At 32.8% G+C, this 22,011-nt stretch overlaps 1 protein-coding gene across 15 annotated transcripts in view; it reads right to left on the bottom strand.

The window, feature by feature from the left end:
• AGPS (alkylglycerone phosphate synthase) overlaps window positions 1-22,011 on the bottom strand; it is a 203,268-nt gene that overhangs the window by 28,293 nt on the left and 152,964 nt on the right. For all 15 annotated transcript variants that reach the window (XM_048214157.2, XM_044381449.3, XM_026492470.4 and 12 more), the window contains 5 exons: window positions 15,362-15,413; window positions 10,550-10,626; window positions 8,357-8,469; window positions 2,714-2,783; window positions 595-656 (listed from right to left, as the gene is read on the bottom strand). In XM_048214157.2, the coding sequence (XP_048070114.1) occupies window positions 595-656; window positions 2,714-2,783; window positions 8,357-8,469; window positions 10,550-10,626; window positions 15,362-15,413 (374 nt within the window). The remainder of the gene's footprint in view (window positions 1-594; window positions 657-2,713; window positions 2,784-8,356; window positions 8,470-10,549; window positions 10,627-15,361; window positions 15,414-22,011) is intronic.

Genomic DNA, 22,011 nt, shown 5'->3' with positions numbered 1-22,011 from the left:
TAATACCCATACAAATATCAAAAGCTAAATCATATTACAAAAGGAGGTTAACACTGGTTTTATAATTTTGGGGGACTTTTTAGAGAACATACAAGCATATTAGGCACTTAAAAATTTAAACCAAAGCTAGTAAAACTATATAGTGACACTTAAATCCTCAATAAGATTCTTTAAAATGTAGACTTCAGTAATACCTTCTACTTCTATGGGACATAGGCAAATCTGTCTCAAACCCCCCCCAAAAAAGAAAAAAGGTTTGTAAATATGACATTCTGATGAAGATATTAATTAAATGTTTAAAGGATTTATTTATTTGAGAGAGAGCGAGTTGAGGGGAGGGGGAGAGGGAGAGAGAGAATCTCAAGCAGACTGAGCTAAGAGCCCGATGCGGGGGCTCAATCTCATGACCTGAACTGAAACAAGAGTCGGATGCTTCACTGACTGGAATCACCCAGGTGCCCCAAAGATATTAATTTAAATAAAAGTGCTCCTTTATAAAGATTTAAAAATTTGTATATTCGTGCACAAAGATACATTATTTCAGCAACTTCTATAGCATATTTGAAATATATCAGGCATTTTATTATATTTTACCTGTCCCAAGGAGCGGAAGTCTCAAAAGACTCTCCTAATACATAGTATTCCAAACCCAAGTCCTGTTAAAACATATATACAAAAATCAAGAAATTACAACAGGTGCAGAAGAATCAATACTATTGTAATATTGCTAGTATTTCATATAACTTTTAGTATTACATGTTTCTAATGTAACCTGCACTACTCTTTACTTTCCACTCCATAAAAGCACTGGCAAGTGGCCCTGAGAGTGAGCTATAACCTCTAGGAGGACAGGAATTTTGTCTCGTTGTCCTCTGTACCCTTGGCACCAGGCAGTGTGCCTGACACATGGTAGGAATTTAAATATTTCTCCAAGGAATGGAGTCTCTATCTAAGAACTGTAGAGGATAGTAGAACAGAGTTTTTAGTATCCTAAACAGCAAATTAAACTACATTAAAAAGTGGTCTTCAGGATGGAAGGACCAGTGCAACAGAGAAGTGGGGGAAGGAGGACTAAAGGAAGAGGGTATATCTCCCTTTCCTGAAATCAGCTTTTCTTTAAAAACAAATTAGAAAATATAGTGCCTCTCTTTGTAGTAACTAAGTAAGATAGTTATCTGGAAGCACCTCTGCTAGGAAAATACATTTTGTAACACACAAGATATAATTCTTGTTCGGTAAGTAACTTATAATACAAATTTCTTTAACCAGAATACAATCTGTTTTAATATCAAAACTGGAAAGAACAATTCATTAGCCACCACAGAAGTGCAAAGATAGGAAAGAAAATTATTATAAGTAGAAAAATCAATACAAGTTTCGCTGCAAGCAAAATGAATCACTTCAACTCTACCATTGGTTGATAAGAAAAATCCCCAAATGTGTGGCTTTTCTCCTCTACATTCATTTATGCAGTAAACATATACTTGGTGACAAAGGTATTAAACATTGGGAAAATAAAAAGTAAGATAAAACAAATAATCACTCTCACCCCCAAATCTCAAAATTGCTTCTGATTCAGTTTTAACAGTGTCTGTGCTGTACTTCTTACAGTTACATTTCATTTTCTAGAATTCTAAATTTTGCATTATGGGAAAATGGTCAATATACTTAGAGAAAATGCCCCCAAAACAAAAATTTGTATATATACAAATGCTTACTATGGGAGAGCTTGGGGTAGTAACAGTCCATGGAGGTAAACATTATTAATAAGACCTAAAATCATCTATTACTTTTCATGATCTGTAAATCTCTTAATCACAATTTCTAACATAATGTACAAGCAATAAATGTAATTTTCCTTATCAGCATGGGAAAATGGGGTGCCCGGGAAAACATATGCTTTAAATTCACTGCAACCTAAAATTTAGATCTTACCAAGGATTAAATTATTTTTAAAATGAGAACACAATTCAAGCTTTCTTAGGGAAGTAAAAACAAATTTTATATAAGTTTATGTAAGTATTTCCTTCAGAACAATTCCTCAGTGAATATTCAGAAAATTCAGTATTTGGGAAAGTCAAATTCTCAGTAGTATATCTGAGAAATGACCTTTTAAAATAAGACCCTTCAAATTACATAAACAAGCTATATTTTCAAAATGTAACCCTAATAAGAACAGAAAACAATTAAAAAACTTGAGTTTATTACAGCCAAAGTAGAAAAACAAAACAAAATAAATGAATAAACTTTTGAAAGAATACTTTCATATTGATAAGTATAGTAGACTCTTGGTTAACATGACTAATAAAGTTTCTCACAAACAGAAAATCTGGAATTAGAAAAATTTTAGAGCTCAAATACAAATTATTTTACTTAGAATTATTAATTCTATATAGTAATCATCACCAGTGAGCCAATTACTACTTGCAACCAAGTTAAATACCAATTTTTAAAGAGTTAAAGAAAGACTATATATCTTTAAAACAGATTATGAATCAATCAGAGCAAAATGACCTGAATAAATTTTTAAATTCCTCAAAAGCACATACGGAAGATTTCACTGGGCTTCTGAAGATTTGTAGCTAGTCCTACATTCATGTAAAATGATGTGACACATCACACTAGGTTAAAATTTAAGAAAATAATTTTATTCATTCAAAGAAAAAGTATGGTCTGCAACATAAACTGACAAGGGAAATACGAGATAACTTACTCGAATGTATGCAATGACATAGGTCAGCAAATAACCTCTCTGTCCATTATCTTCTCCAGCTGCCAACCCACTGTAATTAAAGAACAAACTGTCAATATGTATCACATATATTTATTAAAAATATATAAAACTAACCAAACTAATATGACTGCCCCAAGATAACTGCTTAACGGATTAACAAATATTACATTGCATCTCATTTTTATTTTAATCTAATTTATCATAAATGTATCAAAGAGCTGTCAAAAGAATAAGCTTGGATAACAAAAACCTAAAAACACTTTTTTTTTTTTTAGACTTTATTTATTTGATAGAGAGAGACAGAAAGAGAGGGCACAGAGGTAGAAGCAGGCTCTCTGCTGAGCAGAGAGCCCGATGTGGGACTCGATCCCAAGACCCTGAGATCATGACCCGAGCTGAAAGCAGAGGTTTAACCCACTGAGCCACACACAGGTGCCCTAAAAACACTTTTAATATTTCAGTTTGGTCATTAATTTCAAACTTTTATCCATCAAACTAATAAAACTGACTCATATGAACTCAACTACTTCTACCCATACTGACAAAAGAACAAAGAATTAGCCATGAAAAACAAACTTAAATAAACTTTAATAAGCTTCACAAGCATAACAAGATACTTAAAATGCTCTTATCTTATTCATATATTCTTATCCATATATTCATGTCATTATAGTCTAATTCACATATAAAGATGTATAATGACTGACTACATCTTCCAATACCAAGTGTTTTGAATACTCGTGCAGATTGTATATGAAGGATTAGACACAGTGTTTATTTTACGAAACCTATAATTTAAATGAGACAAAACATACTTACAGAGAAATATTAAAGTTTATGAAGCAAGATATATAGACAATTACAAGAAAACAGGTAAGGTTTTACTACTATGAACTATCCATTTCAATTTGAAAGTAGTTTTATCTACGGAAATTGTATTTGGTGATCTAGTTAGAACTAATCCCCTAGAACATATAATTCAGTCCAAGTACTCTGCTTTGTGAAAGTCATTCTTATTTTAAAAGACCATGAATGATTACTGTTTTCTACTAACTTTATTAAAGAGCTTTTAATTTTGCTTGTTTCCATCATCAGACAGAAATTAAATTTTAACTGTTCTTAGTCAACCAAAGAAAACTTACCACAAACTCCCAACGTATGCATGAAGAAAATTCCTCAATAAAACCAGATAGAAAGAAAAGCATATTTTCATGTGACTTTCTTGGGTCATAACGGATAATTAACTTCTCTTTCTGCTCAATACCGTAATTACACCTCCTTGGTCTCAGGCTGCTAAGCCCTTAACCACGGTGTTGCCCAAGACTCAGATTTGAGCCTCTGTTATTTGAGCCTCCTCTGGAAGAATCAATTTTCTAATTGCTTCGATTAACATCTTTAGAGTTAAGTTCTTCCTTCCCCTGAAGTTTTGCTTGGATTTAGTAGTAAGTAAATAATATAGCATAGATGTACCCTTGTGCTATATAACTACTGTAAAGCAATTTTAGGCTAGGATGTAAAGTCTAAATCAAATTTCCTGACTTAGAATTATAGTTGCATATAAACAAATTAGTATCACCCAGAGAAGTGGCAAACACTTGACAGGAGCAGGTCTAGTCTAGAACTACTTCAAGACGGGGTACAATGAAATGAAATTGGGGGGGGTGGTTTGTATTACTAATTGTTAATGAGAAAAGATAATAAGTCAAGCAGTTGAGAGTGAAAAAGAAGAAATAATATAATTCTGGGTTAGATATATACGGGTTTGAGGTTAGGGATAGGAAGTCAAATAAAGTTCCAAAACAAGAAGGAAACAAGTCAGAAAGTTGCTACGGTAAGTGCATGGAGGAAAACATCTGATTCTATACCTCAGGTAGATATCAAGCAGTCAGACACTGAGTCCAAGAAAGAAAAAAACACTAGTGAGATAGGAAATAGGAACAATTCATCTTGGGCCTACTGGCAGAAGGAAAGGACAGTGAAGACTAGCAAAGGGTGCAAGAGACCTGAGCTTGGAATTCTTGAGAAGGTGCATTCTAAGCGGGTATTTGATGAGAAGTAACAGGTACAGACATTTAGTAGGCCTGTCTCTCTTATATCAGATGAGAAAAAGTCCTACTTTGCAGTCCCATGTCAAGCCATTTTTCTTTAGATCCTGTTCTAACATCCGGTGGCGGTGGGGAGATCTGCTCCACTTTGGAATTGTGACAAACCACACAAAAACATGCATTTTCTTATCTAAAACAGGAAGAAATCGATGTCCATTCTAAATTCATTAATCCCAAAGGAGAAGAAAAGTGATCTGGGTTTGCTTTTCTGAATCACAGGTTTCCCTGCAAATTTAGTTTTCTGTAACTTCAATCTCTCTCTCTCTTTTAGCTTTCAGAAATCTATCTTCCAGACAGGATTACCTTAAAATACGAGATATAAACAATAGTAGGGCGTAGAAATTAAACACTACTAACTCACCATTTTCTTAGCAGCCACTTCAAAAAAGTATACTAAGATTCAAACTGCTTTATAGTAAAGTAGCAATATCCATCCCCTACTTCCTGCTCCCCTCTGCAAATTTCAAACATCAATTAACAAGGTTCTTAAACAAATTTAAACCTGTTTCATGAGAAAGGACTGGGAAGACTAATGAAAGAGGAATGAGAGACTATCTTTTTATATAAAAGAGCCATCTGGTGAACCTAATCACTCTCATGTTGAATTACATTAAACTACTAGAGCACACAACTTTAAAAATAACAATAACACATTACCTTAAGTTCTATGGTAAATGTCAATACATCTGTCATGATGCTGACAGGGAATGTTTATTCTGTTTAGCTCCTAGAGAAGTTAAAGTATATTACTAGCAAACACAGATAAACAACCAAAGTATGATTACTCAAAATTTGCCTATTACGTCCCATTGGGTCATGTGTGTTCAAAGGTATTTAACAGTGTTAGGGTGAGGATGGAAGGAAAGGAGGAAAATGGCTAAGATAACACATAAAAATGCTCTAAACTGTTGGGAGTACTTTATTAAAAACAATCAATTCAAAGCTAACGAGGTGGTAGGAACAGAAGATAAAACAAAAGAAGAAAATAAAGGATAGATGAATAATGCCCTAATTCAAAATAAAGTACATAAGCTAAACTAACTTATGAAACTTTAGCAAAAAGAAATTTAGTGCTGCTTTTTAGTTATGCAGAAGAAATCATTTATTGGGGAACAAGGGCTGGCCAAGTGGCATCTTAAGTAAGAAAAATATCCCTGAATCTTTCAGTGATTAGAACAAAGAACTAGTGTCTAGAGAGAAACATGGAGAAAACCAGGACTTCTGCTAGAAAACTGCATGAAGATATTTCCAAGTATCAAATCAAATCAAACCAAAATATCCCTAAGTCATCTGCCTAATGGCAGTCTGGATTGTTAATACAGACGATGTCTACATCCAAATGAAGGAAAACAAGATGACAGTACATTAAGAAATTAATTATAACATAACTAATAAGTAGCAAATAATAATAGCCAAAAAAATGAGACCCCAGAGTCTGACTTTTAATGCTTTGCCTTGCTTTAAATAGATATCTCACTTACTATAAACCATTTTAATGGATGAATTTGATATGTTTTGTTTGGTATAAACAAATCACTCGAATTAACTCAATAGTTCTGGGGCTTCAGTATCAGTATCAGTATCTAAAAAGACCTGGATTCATCTTAAGAAGTTCATTTTTAACTTTTAAGTTGTAATGACTGGAATTAATGTAAAGACGAATTACATGACAAGAGAGTTCATGACAATTGGTGGCTCAACTTAAACCTGACAAAACGGCTCTGATAAATACCTAAAGATCAAAAAATACACTGTTTTAAGGGTGGCACAGCAGTTAGGCATAAATGAAATAGAATAAAAATTGTTAGGGGAAAAATACTCAGTTTCCCTAATTCTTTCAACAAATGTTCAATCAAGCATCTAGTATATACCAGGTATCGGCAATGATGTCCAAGAAAAGACAGGTCATGCCCTGTAAAAATTATGTCTTACCTCACATAAAAAGGCATTTACCATCATCCTACCCACCCCTCCAGTCCAATAGGAAATGTAGCACATTACTAATGATTTTGCTGGCTACTCTGAATTGTAATTGCACTTAAAGATACTGCAAAGTGCAATTTCTGTGCATGTGTATGCATGTGTGGGGGTGTGTGTTAGAAGTAGGAGGAGGACCAAGGGATTGAGGTGAAACTAAGCAAACTTACCTTATTTATATAAAGTGATTCAAATATTATAGCATGCATTTCCCTACAAGCGCTTCTGAACAATTTTGAAACCCCAATTAAATATATAAAAAACAATTTTTTAAAGTTTCAGTCTCTACTATTTAAGGTTAGAATAGAAATTAAAGATTTAATTTAGATAGAAAAGATTTTAATTTAAATCACCTTAACTGTTTCTAATACCATGGATTTTAAGAAAAAAGTTTAAACATCAAATTATACATAAACTCCACATAACTTAGAAACTAAAATATAGGTACACATACATTTCAAAAATAAATTCAGAGATTAACCTGAAATCCAAGCCTTTTGATTATTAACTGAATTTTTATAGCAGTTACTCTTAACTAATTTAGTTAAAAAATCAGTAATTCCCAAAAAATGTACTGTGAAAGAGGAAAAGTGAAAGAGTAATGAATTTTACCTTTTACTAAAGAAATTAAATTCCACTTGCCAATTTCAGAATAAGGTAAGAATAAAACCAAGAGGCTAATTTGCAATACTCAAAAACAGTACAAAAGTAAACTAAAAATTAAGCCCAAAACTAGATCTTTTTCTAAGAATTCTGCATTTTAACACTACGTTCAAAAAAATCCTAAAAATAAAGGGCTGAATATCCTATGTGAGAAAAATACATAAAGGTGGGGGCACTCTAAAACACAAGGCTACAAATTAAGCGCCCATTTGTTCTCATAAATAGCAAAAAGGGGAAATTAAATATTTACAAAGAACTCAGATTAAGTATAATGTATATTTTAAGCTCTGAAATTAAAAAAAAAAAGGAAACTGGTATCCAGGAAACTTAGTTTATGTACTTAGAAAGGAAAGGAAAAAATGTAGTCCTGATAAATGGCATTTTCACTATAGTTCTCATCGATCAATCTCATAATCCATCAAGCAGACAGAAAGAAACCACCCAATCATTATTCAGTTGGTTATAGATGTGAAATGTTTTCTGTTTCTTTATACCAGCACAAAACAGTAAGTGACAAGGGGTGGAGTACAGATAATTTATCAAATTCTTTTGTTTAAAAAATTTCCTTTTAAAAACATACTAGTAACTTGTTTTATACATATACAATTACCACTAAATAGTAAGAGGATTATGAATTTTTCATGTTACTCTAGTATAACAAAAGCAAATATTATAAAATTAGCATTAGTGGAAAAATATAATAAAATATTTAATATATCATATATATGATCACAAATTCTGAAAGTGAAGCAACACAACATATTGACTATCATATATTGCTACAAATTTAATACTTTAAAGGGTACATTAACAACTGCTTGCAGATACCAGAATTTTAGATTAACATTCTCTTGGCATTATGAACTAAAAGCCATACCCAAATTTTGCAGCAATGTCATACACTTGTTTTTCATGTTGAAGAACTTTCTCACGGTCCCCCTCAAAGAGTAATGTAGCGACAGCTAGCTGATTTGGATCAAATCCTTTAAACTACAAAAAAAAAAAAAATTTATTACAGATAAGTCTTATCCTACAAAACAGTAAATCAAAATACATTTTGCTCATTTTTTCTTCTGTTCTGGGCTCAAACATACCAACTCTTTAAAACTGAGTTTTGGAATTTTGCATATGAATCATAAAGAATGTTTAATGCACCTATTCAGATTGTTACAAATAACAATACTAAGAAAAATACAATATTAAGAAAAAGACTTCATTTCAAAGTATGCCATATTGTCAATTGTAATGACATATTGGTAAGTAATACCACAAAGAACTTGTAGGAATTATAACTGCAATAAAGAAGCAAATAAAAATACCAAATGATAGAATATAATGAATCAGCAAGATGTAGGATGAGAAAAAAGTAAAAATAGCATCCTTACATACCAACAATAACTTCTTACTAAATAACATTCTCAAAGGAAAATGTTAAATGTCAATTAAAATATCTAAGAATAACCATAAAAGGAAATATGTAACCTCATTAGGAAAACATGTCTAAAAATAGATTATAAAGACATGTTCTAGAATGCCTCAACTAAGTATATTAACCTGTCAATTCTTGCTCAATATAATATACAGTTTCATTCCAGTTCTGATAGAAACCTTAATGGACTCCCTAAGATGGTGAAAAGTTTCTAAAATTTTTCTAGGTTGATAAACAGGTAGGTTATGATGGATCACAAGGAAAATTCTAAAAAACAAGAACTAGACCTATAGCAATTAAATCCATTTAATTTTTCAAGAACAAAACCTCATTAAAAAAAATGTGATACCTTTTTAAAATTCAATTTATTTAAACTAAAAAAACCAAAAACAGTTCAACCTCTCCTTCTACCCCTCAACCCCTAAAAACAAAAAAAGTTCACCTTCTCCCACCCCTCACCCGTCTCTGGCAGTTACCAGTCTATTCTCTGTATCTATAAGCTTAGTTTTTTCTGTTTTTTAAAATATTTTTTTAGATTGCACATATAAAAGAGATCATACAGTATTTGATACATTAAAATAGAGTCTACGTTTTGAGTCAGTATATAAGAAGATGTCTCAGACATGACATGTCAATCAATATAAGAGGAGCAGGGATTAGTTAGTTAATGGTGCTGCCACAACCTGTTAGCAATAGGGGCAGCAGAAGGTGAAGATTAATTTAGAGCTTTATCACACATCATAAAATTGAAATAACTTTAAATAGTGATAAAGATAAAATTTTTTAAATTCCCATTTAACAAAAAAAGGAAGAGAGAGAAGAAATGATCCCAGCTTGGAAGTGAGTAAATAATCACAGGAAAAGATACAAAATTTTGAAACTTTTGCACCAGAAAGAGAAACTCTTATTAAAGAGGGAGTCACCAAAACAAACAAACAGGGAGTCACCGGACTCAAAAAATTATTCACAACATTTATGACAAAAGCATCTAATTATCCCATTACTCAAAGGGTACACTCAAAGTACCAAAAAAAAAAAACCATGAAGGTGCCCCCCCTGGCAAAATAACCATACTCAACTAATGCACACAAAAACTGTATCTAGGAAATACAGGGAAATGATGGGTCCCACTGGAATATCAATGAGAAACATTAAAATAAAGTACTACTTTCTCCCCTAGATTCAGTACATTTAAAACATAACAGAATACAACTCCCACATGCCATAGCAAGAATGGAACAAAGAAACAGCACCCCTGTGTCCCAGACATAGTGCAAACTGGCATAACCCTTTAGGAAAGGAATTCAGCAAAGATTTTTAAAAAATCCATACTCTTATTTCACTAGATATAAATATCTACTACAAAAAAAAAAATCAAACTATAAAAAATCTTACATGCATGAAACTTGTTAATGCAGTGTTATTTTTAGGAACTTCAAATCTGGAAATAAAATTTTTGAAATTAAATGCATAACTGATTCACTTGATAAAATACTCCAACATGAAAAATAATAATTAAGAAATGTACACAGCACCATGAAAAACATCCTTGATAAAAGGTACATGTGAAGGGGGAGAAGGCAGAAAACAAAATTAGTATCAAAAGCATTTAAAATTTTAGCATTTGATAAAAATTCTTACCTTTGTAATATAAAACTTCTTTAAGCCATCCAAAAATGATGTGAAAATAGAGGAAACCTGAGGTTTAAGAGCATGACCTAAGAAGAAAAAAGTTCATAATTTAAATTTAAATTAATAGCAAATTCTGTTTTTCAAAAGATTAAGATGCTAGTTTAATTTAGTATCCTAAAAAAGTGAACGTTTCATGTCTCCAATTTTTAAAATCTTCTTATGTTTTATATATAGCATATTTATATTAAGAGCTACATCTTTTAACTTTATCTTCTTTCAAAAGCCACAACTTTCTGTTTACAAAACCTCTTGTTTCTTTTTTTAACTCAAATTACTATGTGTAATTAATACTACATATACTTTAGGTTATCTTTCAATAGTATAGTTTATACATAGTAAAATCACTTCATTAATTTTTATTTCATTAAGAACACCCAATGGTGGCTTAGTTTACTTTTATTCTTTTTAATTATGCAGAAACCTTCAGAACTATAACCAAATATGCAGTCAATGCCAAGTTTAAGGTTGTTTCTTAATTAATTCTTAATTCTTCCAGAATTCTTGGCATAAAACTAGTAATTGCTTCCTTAATCACACCCAGCGAGTTAAAATTGCCAAAATAATATAAACGGTGTCTCAGAGCTGTTAAATTAACATCCTTGCCTGCGGATTGAGCTTAATTGAGTGAAAGTCTTTTTACTGTTCTCTCATTGTTTTCAGAGTAACAACTTCTTAACTCCCGTGACTATTAGATTAAGAGTCATACATCTGGCCTTAGTGCTATAAGCCCAATTCAAAAAAATGGGGCATACTACTTATATAGAATTTTTATAAAGAATTTTGAAGTCTCCAGTAAATCTGAAATTATCTCCAAATAAAAATTTTATATTTTAAAAACAGCTTTAAGATTTTAGTATGTTGTTTTTGTTTGTTTTTAAGGCATGGATCCCTTCTTTAAAATGGGTGCAAACAGCAAACCAGTTTCTTTGGTGGGGAGGGGGGAGATTTCTAGGGAGAAAAAACTATGACTTGTAGTCTTCTTTATTTCCATTAATCTTTTTTTTTTCTTAAGTTAGAATCTGAATCCATGGGGCGCCTGGGTGGCACAGCGGTTAAGCGCCTGCCTTCGGCTCAGGGCGTGATCCCGGCGTTCCGGGATCAAGCCCCACATCAGGCTCCTCCGCTGAGAGCCTGCTTCTTCCTCTCCCACTCCGCCTGCTTGTGTTCCCTCTCTCGCTGGCTGTCTCTATCTCTGTCAAATAAATAAATAAAATCTTTAAAAAAAAAAAAAAAAAAGAATCTGAATCCATAATACTTAACTACATTTTTACTGATTACAATAGGAAACTGTGACATGAAACACCAAGTAACATGTCTTAACCAGAGGTTAAGAGTTAGATATCCATGCTGTAACTGAACAAAACAAAAAACAAAAATGAAGGGCAGATTAGATAGAGATCAACCTAGTAATCTTTTCGAGTTCCTGGATCACATGTTTGGGATTTTTTTTTTCTTTTACTGTACCCTGTCAAAAATGCTTCTCCAGCATAACAGTGCCTTAAAAAAATACCATTTCTAGAAAGTATAAAGTTAGAAATAACATACCATCAAAATATTCACTTCTTGTCTCAAATGGAATTTATCCTACTATTTAATAATTGGAAATAAATAAACATAAATGTGTGAGTGTATCAGTCATATACTTGCAAGAAACTGAAATGATCTGTTCCTCATACAAGCCTTCTGATCCACACATCTTTACATAATGTATGAGGACTCCAAATGTCACTATACTGATGTGAAATAATCCTTAAGGGTCTATGTTCATCTTAACACATGGAAATTTATTTGCACAATTTCCGTTAACACTGGTGGGATTTAGTCACATATATCCCAAATACTGAGTTGACATGATAGCTCTGAAGAATAATTATCATAAAAGCGATACTAACCTTAAGTGTGTCAAGCATCAGTAGTCACCTAAGAGGATATTATCTTTTATTTATTCTTAAATTAATGTTGCCTTTCAAATTAATTACATTCTAAATATATTCTGGCTGCTGTGCTTTATTTTTTACAGTAAATAAAGGAACTAAGTTTTCAAATTTACTAGTTGAACAGTCTGATTAGTATATTTGGTGTTGTTACAGTATTAATTTAAACACTTTTAATTATTTATAATAAATACCTACATTTCAAAGAAGTGACCTCAAACAGTGGAAAAGGTCTTCGGCCTTGGAGTCAGATTTGGATTCAACCCCAGCTCTACCACATACAATCTGTGGGCTTTGGCTGAAACGTCTAGCTTTGGAGTCATTTGTAAACTGGGAATATCACTTTCAGGAACAGTTGTGAGGAGTATATGATAAACTGTGCTACTGATATTGTGCTTGGCACTATACTACTAAGTGCTATTCAAGATTTGTTCACTCTCTTCTGCTAAGTAGGTGATTAAGTCAATCAACATCAGTGCCTATCATATGACAGGTGCAGGAGATATAAAAATGAATAAGAAACATCCCCTAAATTTAACAAACTTCAGTTTTTCAGAGGAAATCTATAGATCATTTCAATGTACTCAATGATATATATAATTTCAATATACTTAAAACATATCATTTCAACATACTGAATTAAAGGATTGCATTAGAGGTAGGAATGAAATTAAAAATATTAACATCTAATAATAAGGCTTGTGCTTTGTTAACAACCAATACAGTGCAAACACTGCCAATCAGCCATATGGCTAGTAAAAAGTCCTAGACATCCCTTGCTGTGCTAAGCATTATTCTTTCGTTGCTTGATCATGGAGCCATGGCAGGATATATAGATGGAAAGGCTTCAACAGGTAGTGAGAAATCAAAAAGGTCATAGATAGCCAAGAAGCAGAATCAGATCTGTCTTTTCAAAGAATCACTTTGATGACCATGTAAAGGGTGGAAAGAAGAGACACAGTCCAGACTAGAGACGGTAGAACCTGCCTTAGAGCATGTTCCTAGATATAGCAATGAGAATGTGGAACAGGGACAACAGATGGCCAGAAGGACCTCTTCTTTAAACCTTCATTTTAAATTGTTAAAATCCCAATTAAAAATAAAATCTAGTCAAATCATAGTTAATTTTACAAACATGTCTATGTCTAACATAATTCACTATAATAACAGCATATAAATGGATAACATATTATTAATCAGATACATGGCTCTCTAAAGACCTAGAACTCTAAATGCAGGCCAAAACACACAGAAGGCTTCATTTTCATTTGATTTAACTATTTCGTTATTTATAGGACACACTTACCTTAAATTTTTTTTTTTAATTTTTTTTTTTGGTAAAGATTATTTATTTATTTATTTATTTATTTGACAGAGATAGAGATAGCCAGCGAGAGAGGGAACACAAGCAGGGGGAGTGGGAGAGGAAGAAGCAGGCTCCCAGCGGGGGAGCCCAATGCGGGGCTCGATCCCATAACGCCGGGATCACGCCCTGAGCCGAAGGCAGACGCTTAACCGCCGTGCCACCCAGGCGCCCCACTTACCTTAAACTTTTATCAGTAGTATAGATTTTGAAAATAATTTACTTAAAGGAATAAAAGCTATGACTTAGAAGAATCTAATTTTAAAACTAACTCTTGATATATTATGAACATGACTTCCCTAAGTTTCTATATAATTATAATAATCACTCTTCCCTAAATTAAAATCTAAACTTCTTTTAAGTAGAACAAACAAAAGCCTGCCTATCTTAGACATTAGTATTTACTACTGAGCAATCGTTCTTATAATTTCAGGGGCTGTTCTGAAGACCTGAAATCTATAAATTTGACAGCATATGGAGAAAATTTACAAGCAATAAAACTGAATTAAAAAGATGATAAACTGTGTCAGAAAGTTGAATACTTTAAAGCAAAATAGGGACAAAAAGAAACATGGTTATCTCCTAGTGAATTCTCCACCTGAATATTCCAATTGTACCTTAAATGCAACCCATTGTAAGGTCTCTTCCCCCAAATCATCATCTCTTCTTCTAGACTGTTATTCAATCCATGCAATCAGTCAAATCAGAAATCTGGGAGCTGCCCTCAACTCTTCCCATTACTGAACCTTCTACAACTGGTTGGTAAACTGAACTTTGGGAAATTTCTGCCTTATTCTCATCCATTGCTCCTGCCTTGATCAGGACCCCCGAAATCTGCCTCCTGAATCATTTCAACCCCTCTTCCACACTTGCACCATTCTACTCCATCCTGCATAATGCTAGCAGAATGGAGCTTTCTCAGATGTAAGCTAATTTATTTTATTCCCTCTACAAGAAATCCCTGCTGACAAGATAAAATCCAAATTGATCCTGTAAAGCCCTGGTCCACCCATCCAGTTATCTCTTATAACAACTCTCACCCACCTTCTCTTTGAGCCACATTGAACTATTTGAAGTACAAACATGCCACTGAGGTTTTACAATTCCCTATTTTTTTGCTGATAAGCGAACAAATTTGGTAGAAGGGAAAAGGCAAACTTCTATTCCCCTTTTAAAACTTAGCTTAAGCATGACCCTCCTTTAAGAAGCCTTTCCTGACTCCCCATGTCAACATTTGCACACCAGGGTACTCAGTACACTCTTCTTTCACAACACCTGCAACAATCCTGCACTCATTCCTTTATGTAATTGTTGTCCTCATTAGACTGCGAGTTTCCTGCAGGACAGGAACTATAACACTCATCTTCCTAACTCTTCATTCAGAACTCTTCCTGGCAGGTAACAGCTGTTTCACAAATTTTGTGGCTTCATGAGCAGTTTTTAAAATGACCACTCCTTACTTACCAAACTGAAACTGTTGGTTGTCCATGAGGCGGATAGATGCAGGAGCACATCTCTATTTTAAAAAGAAAAAAATGTGATACAAATTTAATACTGTAAAGAAGCTAGACAGGTAGAATAGAAATGTCATCTTTCTATATCTGAGATCAGTTAAGTTCCTAGGAATATATACAGTAAAAAAAATTCTTAACATTTTATATAATTTTAAGATGACAAAACATCAGTGACTTGTATAAAATATTTGGAGGAGAAATCCACATACATAATACACACACACATATGTTGCCAGATCTTTAATTTGCCTGCAACTAGATCTCTTTAATGCCTAGCAAAGATCTATGGAAATGCCTAAAAGAAATACTGGGCCTTGAAGTGGATTATTTTAAAACAAAGTAGAAATTTCAAAGACTAAAATCAATGCCTAGAACACTATACCATTTGTGAATTATAATGCATCCTCAGGCTCTAATATCATCTTTTATTTTTTTTATTTTTTATTTTTTTAAAGATTTTATTTATTTATTTGGCAGAGAGAGAGACAGCCAGCAAGAGAGGGAACAAAGCAGGGGGAGTGGGAGAGGAAGAAGCAGGCTCCCAGCGGAGAAGCCTGATGTGGGGCTCGATCCCAGAACGCTGGGATCACGCCCTGAGCCGAAGGCAGACGCTTAACAACTGAGCCACCCAGGCGCCCCTCTAATATCATCTTTTAAAACGAAGAAAATGATGGTGGATATACACTTTTAAAATGAAGAAGATGATGGTGGAATTTTTGTGAGTAAAAGCACTTTTTAAAAAAATTATCTGTGATGTCTTCACACGTAATTCTAGCAACTGTTCTTTTTATCCCTTCTCATAATCCATTCTAAATAGAAAATTTTGGACACTATCAGACAATGTCCAGAATTCTAAAATCTTTCAAGGTTACTTGTACGAAATTAGCAACAAAACTCTGAAGGATAACATTATGTATCTAAAACTGTGCCAGTGTTAAATTTAATCTGGGTGCCACACTAAAAGCTGCAAGGAAAGAAAAATGAGGAGAACCAATAGCCATATAAATTTTGTGATGCCGAAATATACAATACAAACGCTAGAAAGGTTTAAGCTAGCTACAATTTTTCCATAATATTAAAGCAAGCTGGACTCTAAATACAATTCTATTTTCTATGTTAATTTTTAACATGGTTAAACTTCTCCCAAGAGGTTGCTTTCAGATGACAAAATTTTCACTGTCATAAACTTTTTAAACATTTATCTTCTGAGTAACATTTATCAATAAAATTTGTATCAACACGACATTAAGATTTGTGCAGATTGTTCAAAAGAACAAAACCTAATACATAACTGTGCATTATAACATTTTTGCTATTATTCACTTTTAATTAAACAAATACTTAATTTTATAAAATCACTCATACATTTTATTTCACCCAACAAAATGACAATATTCTTATTTTGAACACTATACAGTTTATTTACTCACCTTTGATACTAAAGGTGAGATAATTCAATCTACATTTTAAAAAGTCACTGCCAAATCTATAGAAACAGTATTAGGTAATTTTATATACAGAGCATAACGATAACTTATTGCCTTACTTTTATAGAATCCTGTGATATCTAACTTATTTTTACATGTCTTATTTAATGCAAGTAACAACCCTATCAGGGTAGCAAAACTGGTATTATCCCCATTTTTCAGATGAGTACATAAGAACCAGAGAGGTTAAAAGACTTGTCTGAGGTCATATGACTGTTAAATAGACAAAACTAAAAGACAGAACTAGGACCAAGATATCCTGACTGCTGGATAAGCAATATTTCAAATACACCACAAAGCTTCCCAAAAAATCACTTAACACACAAACATACACCACACACACAGCTTTAAAGTCATATTTGAAACAAAAATTATATGAAAACTATCCATTCACTATACAGTTATAAAATAAAATAAAAAATATACAACCTGAGTAATTTCAAATCTTGGTATAAAGGTATCTTTGTAATTGGGTTATGCTTCTAAAAACCAAACCAGTTTCCAAAATACTAAAGAAAAAAATCAATCTTCCTATTAAAACAGGCACATCAACTTTTTTTAAATTTATTTTTATTCTTATTCATTTTTTTAAGTAGGCTCCACGCCCAGCATGGAGCCAATGTAGGGCTTGAACTTACGACCCTGAGATCAAGACCTCAGCTGAGATCAAGAGTCGAACACTTAACTGACTGAGCCACCCAGGTGCCCCAGGCGTGTCAACTTCTACTAAGATATATGAAGCCTGATGAGACCAAGTTTCTTTTCTTCATAAAATAAACAGAATATCATATAACATACATATTTATATGTTTTGGCTTAAGCACACCAGTAACATATAAGTAAGAATTCAGAGTCCTTCTGTCGTTATTAGAAAAACAAACTTTTTTTTTAAAGATTTTATTTTTAAGTAATGTCAACACCCAACATGGGGCTCAAACTCACAACCCCGAGATCAAGAGTCAAATGCTCTACTGACTGAGCCAGCCAGACGCACCCCCACCCCCAAAGAACTTTTAAATTCCTAACAACAACTTGTAACTTCCATCTCCTACTGTCACATAGATTCTACTATTCCTATGCCTTTAGCAAGTGTTATTAATGAAAACAACCAGCATAGGTACATATATATCAGAAAATGGGGGGGGGAGAGTACATTATATTTAGTACAGTAAATTTGTAGTGAAATTCAATCTCTGAAACAACTAAAATACAATAAATATGAAGGCCTTGATAAAATCTTGGTTTGAAAAGACTACAAAATACATCTTGTGTATAACTGAAATAATCTGATTGTAGAATGCATATAGGATGTCATTAAAAAAATTGCTGATTTTCTTAGACATGATAATAGTATTGTGACTATGAAGAAAAACACCTTTATTTTTAGATGCATGTATAAATATTTAGAGGTCAAGTGCCATGCTGTCTGCAACTCAATTTCAAATGGCCCAGAAAACATAAACATAAAACAAACATAGCAAAAAGTCAATTGTTGAATATATAAGACAGATATATAGGTGACCATTACCCTGTTCTTTTAAAGTTTCTACATGCTTAAAACTCTCAAATTAAAAAATTGAAAAAATAAGTAAGCTTCAGGGCACTTGGTACATACAACAACTGATATTCAGTAATACTGACCGTGATTTTAACTTGACAGCTGAGTCACATAAACTAGTCAGTCATGTACTACTCCTATTTATACTGAGTCAGGGTAAATGGTTACAGACTAACACTTATCACAAAAGAATGAAAAGCTAAAGAAAGTTTATTGTATCTAGATTATAAATATTAGTTTTCAATACTTACCTTTCAGAAATTATCAAAATCAAAACAACACCTTTATTTAGTCTGTCTTCATAGTGTCATATTTTTAAAAAGTCAGTAAATGAGTTTTTTAGTTATCATCATAAGTAAATTCCCATTCTCTCTCTCATAAAGTAAATTCTCAAATTAAAAAACAGCATCTAGATTGCTTTATGATCCTTTGGCAACTGATAGTCTGTAAATGACTGTGCATCATTCTAAAAATATAAAGCAAGAAAAGTCTCTTAGAGTTTTACATGAAAACTTGCCACTATAACTAATTAAGTTTAAGTTCCTATAATCAAAAGACCAAAATAATGTTACTCTTAAAAAACAACACTGAGAATCTGGGTAACTCTACCTATGGTTAAGATCAGGTTATGTTCCAACTGCTATAAAACCTCATTTTAAAACCTAAAAATATTTCCTTTAAAAGTTAGAGACATCACAAATCCTGAGAATTTGAGCTCTAAATTCATTCCAATGCTATTCAATTATGCTAAGAGTATTCCAAAGATGAGGAAAGGGGGAAAAGGGTCCTTGAGTTAAAGTGACCCCTGGTGGTATGTGATCAGAACTAACCCGAGAGGGAATAGTTTTAACAAGTAATTTTATTGGTGGGTTAATAATAATACGCATTCAGGGAATTTAAGGAACACTCAAACAAAATTTGCTTACCCAAACTGGAGTTAATGAAATAACTGATATATTTCCTACTATGATAAATGTATTTTTACTAGAATCCCTCAGGTCATCTGACTTGTACCCAAGTATACTTTATACTTAGTAAATAATCTGAAAAGAGATGAGAGACTCATTCATTATCAACTAATAAGGAAATATCAATTATCTTTGTTTTATCTGAGAAGAAATAAATAACCACATTGACCTCAGAGCACAAGTGTAAGACTGACTAAGTCAAATTGCTGACAATCTCTTCCCTTTAATGATGCTACAACCAGGAATTTACTTGAATATATAACCTGAAAAATAAAAAGCCATCACTGATTAGTTTTATTTACTGAGTAGAATTCTCTATACTAACTTTAAAAGTAACAGATTTCTCAATTCAAACATTTTCCCCAAAAAATAATCCCTATAAGAAACACATCAAAATATTTCTGCAAAATTTGTTTTTATGGAACTAAGTCATATCTCTTTCTTAACACAGAGAAAACCAGAACTTGCACTGCAGATGTGACACATTATTTGTGAAGGTATCTCTTAGTTTACTAGTTACTAGCAAATCAATACTAAAGCATTTCAAATGTCAGCAGGATTTCTACTATTCCAATTTCATAAAGATAAAATATAAAATATAAGCATTATGAATCATCTTTGTATTGAAAAGGCTTATTTATTCAAGTAGTAAATCAAACAAACATTCTCTATAGACTCTAGAATGGCCCAAATTCCTGAACCTTGAGTCTATTTTGGAGATAGTCTAGTTATCTCATATTATATCGGAAGCCAAAGCTCCAATACCAAACCCCTTGTACCTAACCATACAAAAATTTAAACACCTAAAATTTATCATGGTATACACCATCTGTAGTGATTACTAGAAGACAGGAACTATGTCTATTTAACTTACACAATATCCAATGTACTTTGTTGGATATAAAGTTAAGAGCACACTATCTCAAATACAGATACACACACAAAAAAAATTAATAAATAAGTTCAAAAAAGGGTATGTGAAGAGAATTCTGTTAACTGCAAATTTCTAGACAGAAAAAAACTTAAAATGTAGACAGGTTCTTCCTCAGAGCTGATACCACAGATGAAACCAGACAGTATTTAAGGCTACTGGTATAACTGATTAGCCCTACTAGAAGTGACAGCTAGGAGTCCACATTGTAAACATTAAATGTTCTTTAACAAGAGAATTACCTCTTGGTTTTAAAGAATGAAACAATATTTCCCTCCATTTATATTAAGGGAAGATCCAACCGTTAATGCCAAACAGTGTCTGTGGTTCATCACTTTCATTTTTCATTTTTGTAAAGGTGTAATGACTTGTTCGGACTAGCTCCTGGTTCAAAGTACGTCTTGTAACTGTCCTCAAGTTTAATATATTTTGCTGGATCACAGAATACAGAATCCAATTAATTAAACATTTGGCGAGGTTATTTTCTCCACTTCAGAGGGAGGGAAGAACACGTACTCACGCGTGCGCGCATGCACGCACATGCACGCACACACACACATACACACACACACACACATTTAAAATAACAATGCCATTTTCTACATGTAACAAATTATTTTCAAGAATTACTACTGAATATAAAGAAGTTTTAATTACTTTATAACGTAAGTGCTAAACCCAGCTCCTTTTAATTTATTTCAACCCCTCCAGGACAAATCAAGTTTAAAACAGAATACAAAATTGAGACATAACAGTCTGAGGTGTCAAACATGAACTATGTACATCTTTCCAAAATATGGCCTAAACTCTCTAGAAAACAACACCATTACCAGTTTAAAATTGCTTAAAATAAAAGTGATGGTAGGTAGAATGGGCCACCCCTTGTCAAAAGGTAAAGAAGAAGCTGCCTTTTAATTTATAATTCTAAAAACCTAGTTCTAATACTGAGAAAGACAGTTTTCAGAGGAACGAATACTGACCTGTGCCACACACACTGTGTTCCCTGTGAATGGAACAGATGGTCCTCCCTCAATACTACAGGGCAGATCTCGTGAGTTTTCACTGGGAAGCGGAAACCCCAGACTTCAAAAATTGCTTTTGAGCTTATTTCAACACTTTTCCCTTAAAACTTTATAAAGATATCACTGTCATTTTTAAGCAAACAATAAAAGAATAATAAAATACACCTGAACCTGATATTCTGATTAAAAAACACTTTCTCCTCTCCTGAGAGGCTACAGTTCGGAAATCTATTTTCTCAGAAAGTCTTAAAAATCACTTACTTACCCATCTACTGAGTTAAGCTGGAGATTATATTGGACTGCCATTTATAAGAGATTCACATTAATCTTCCACTAAATCTTCCTTTCTAGTTCCTCACCAGGCAGTGAAGTATTGAAAGAGGACAATCCTCACATGGACAAAGATTAGATGATAGACCTTAGTAGAATCCTTCTGCTGTCAGTATAAAGTTGTTTAATTTATTTCCTTTAGTAGGAAAAGTGATGAAAATACACAAAGAGCCCACTCTATTTGTAAACAAGCATGTATACGCCTTTCCAAAAGATACATATCCAAAATACAGTTTCCCATTTCAAAAGCAACTTGAGTCTGAAAATACCGCAAAAATGGAAGTGCCATGAAATGACAGTGAGA

Source organism: Ursus arctos, unplaced genomic scaffold, assembly GCF_023065955.2.
Source record: "Ursus arctos isolate Adak ecotype North America unplaced genomic scaffold, UrsArc2.0 scaffold_1, whole genome shotgun sequence".
Taxonomy (NCBI): domain Eukaryota; kingdom Metazoa; phylum Chordata; class Mammalia; order Carnivora; family Ursidae; genus Ursus; species Ursus arctos.
This window is presented reverse-complemented; position numbering and strand designations above follow the sequence as displayed.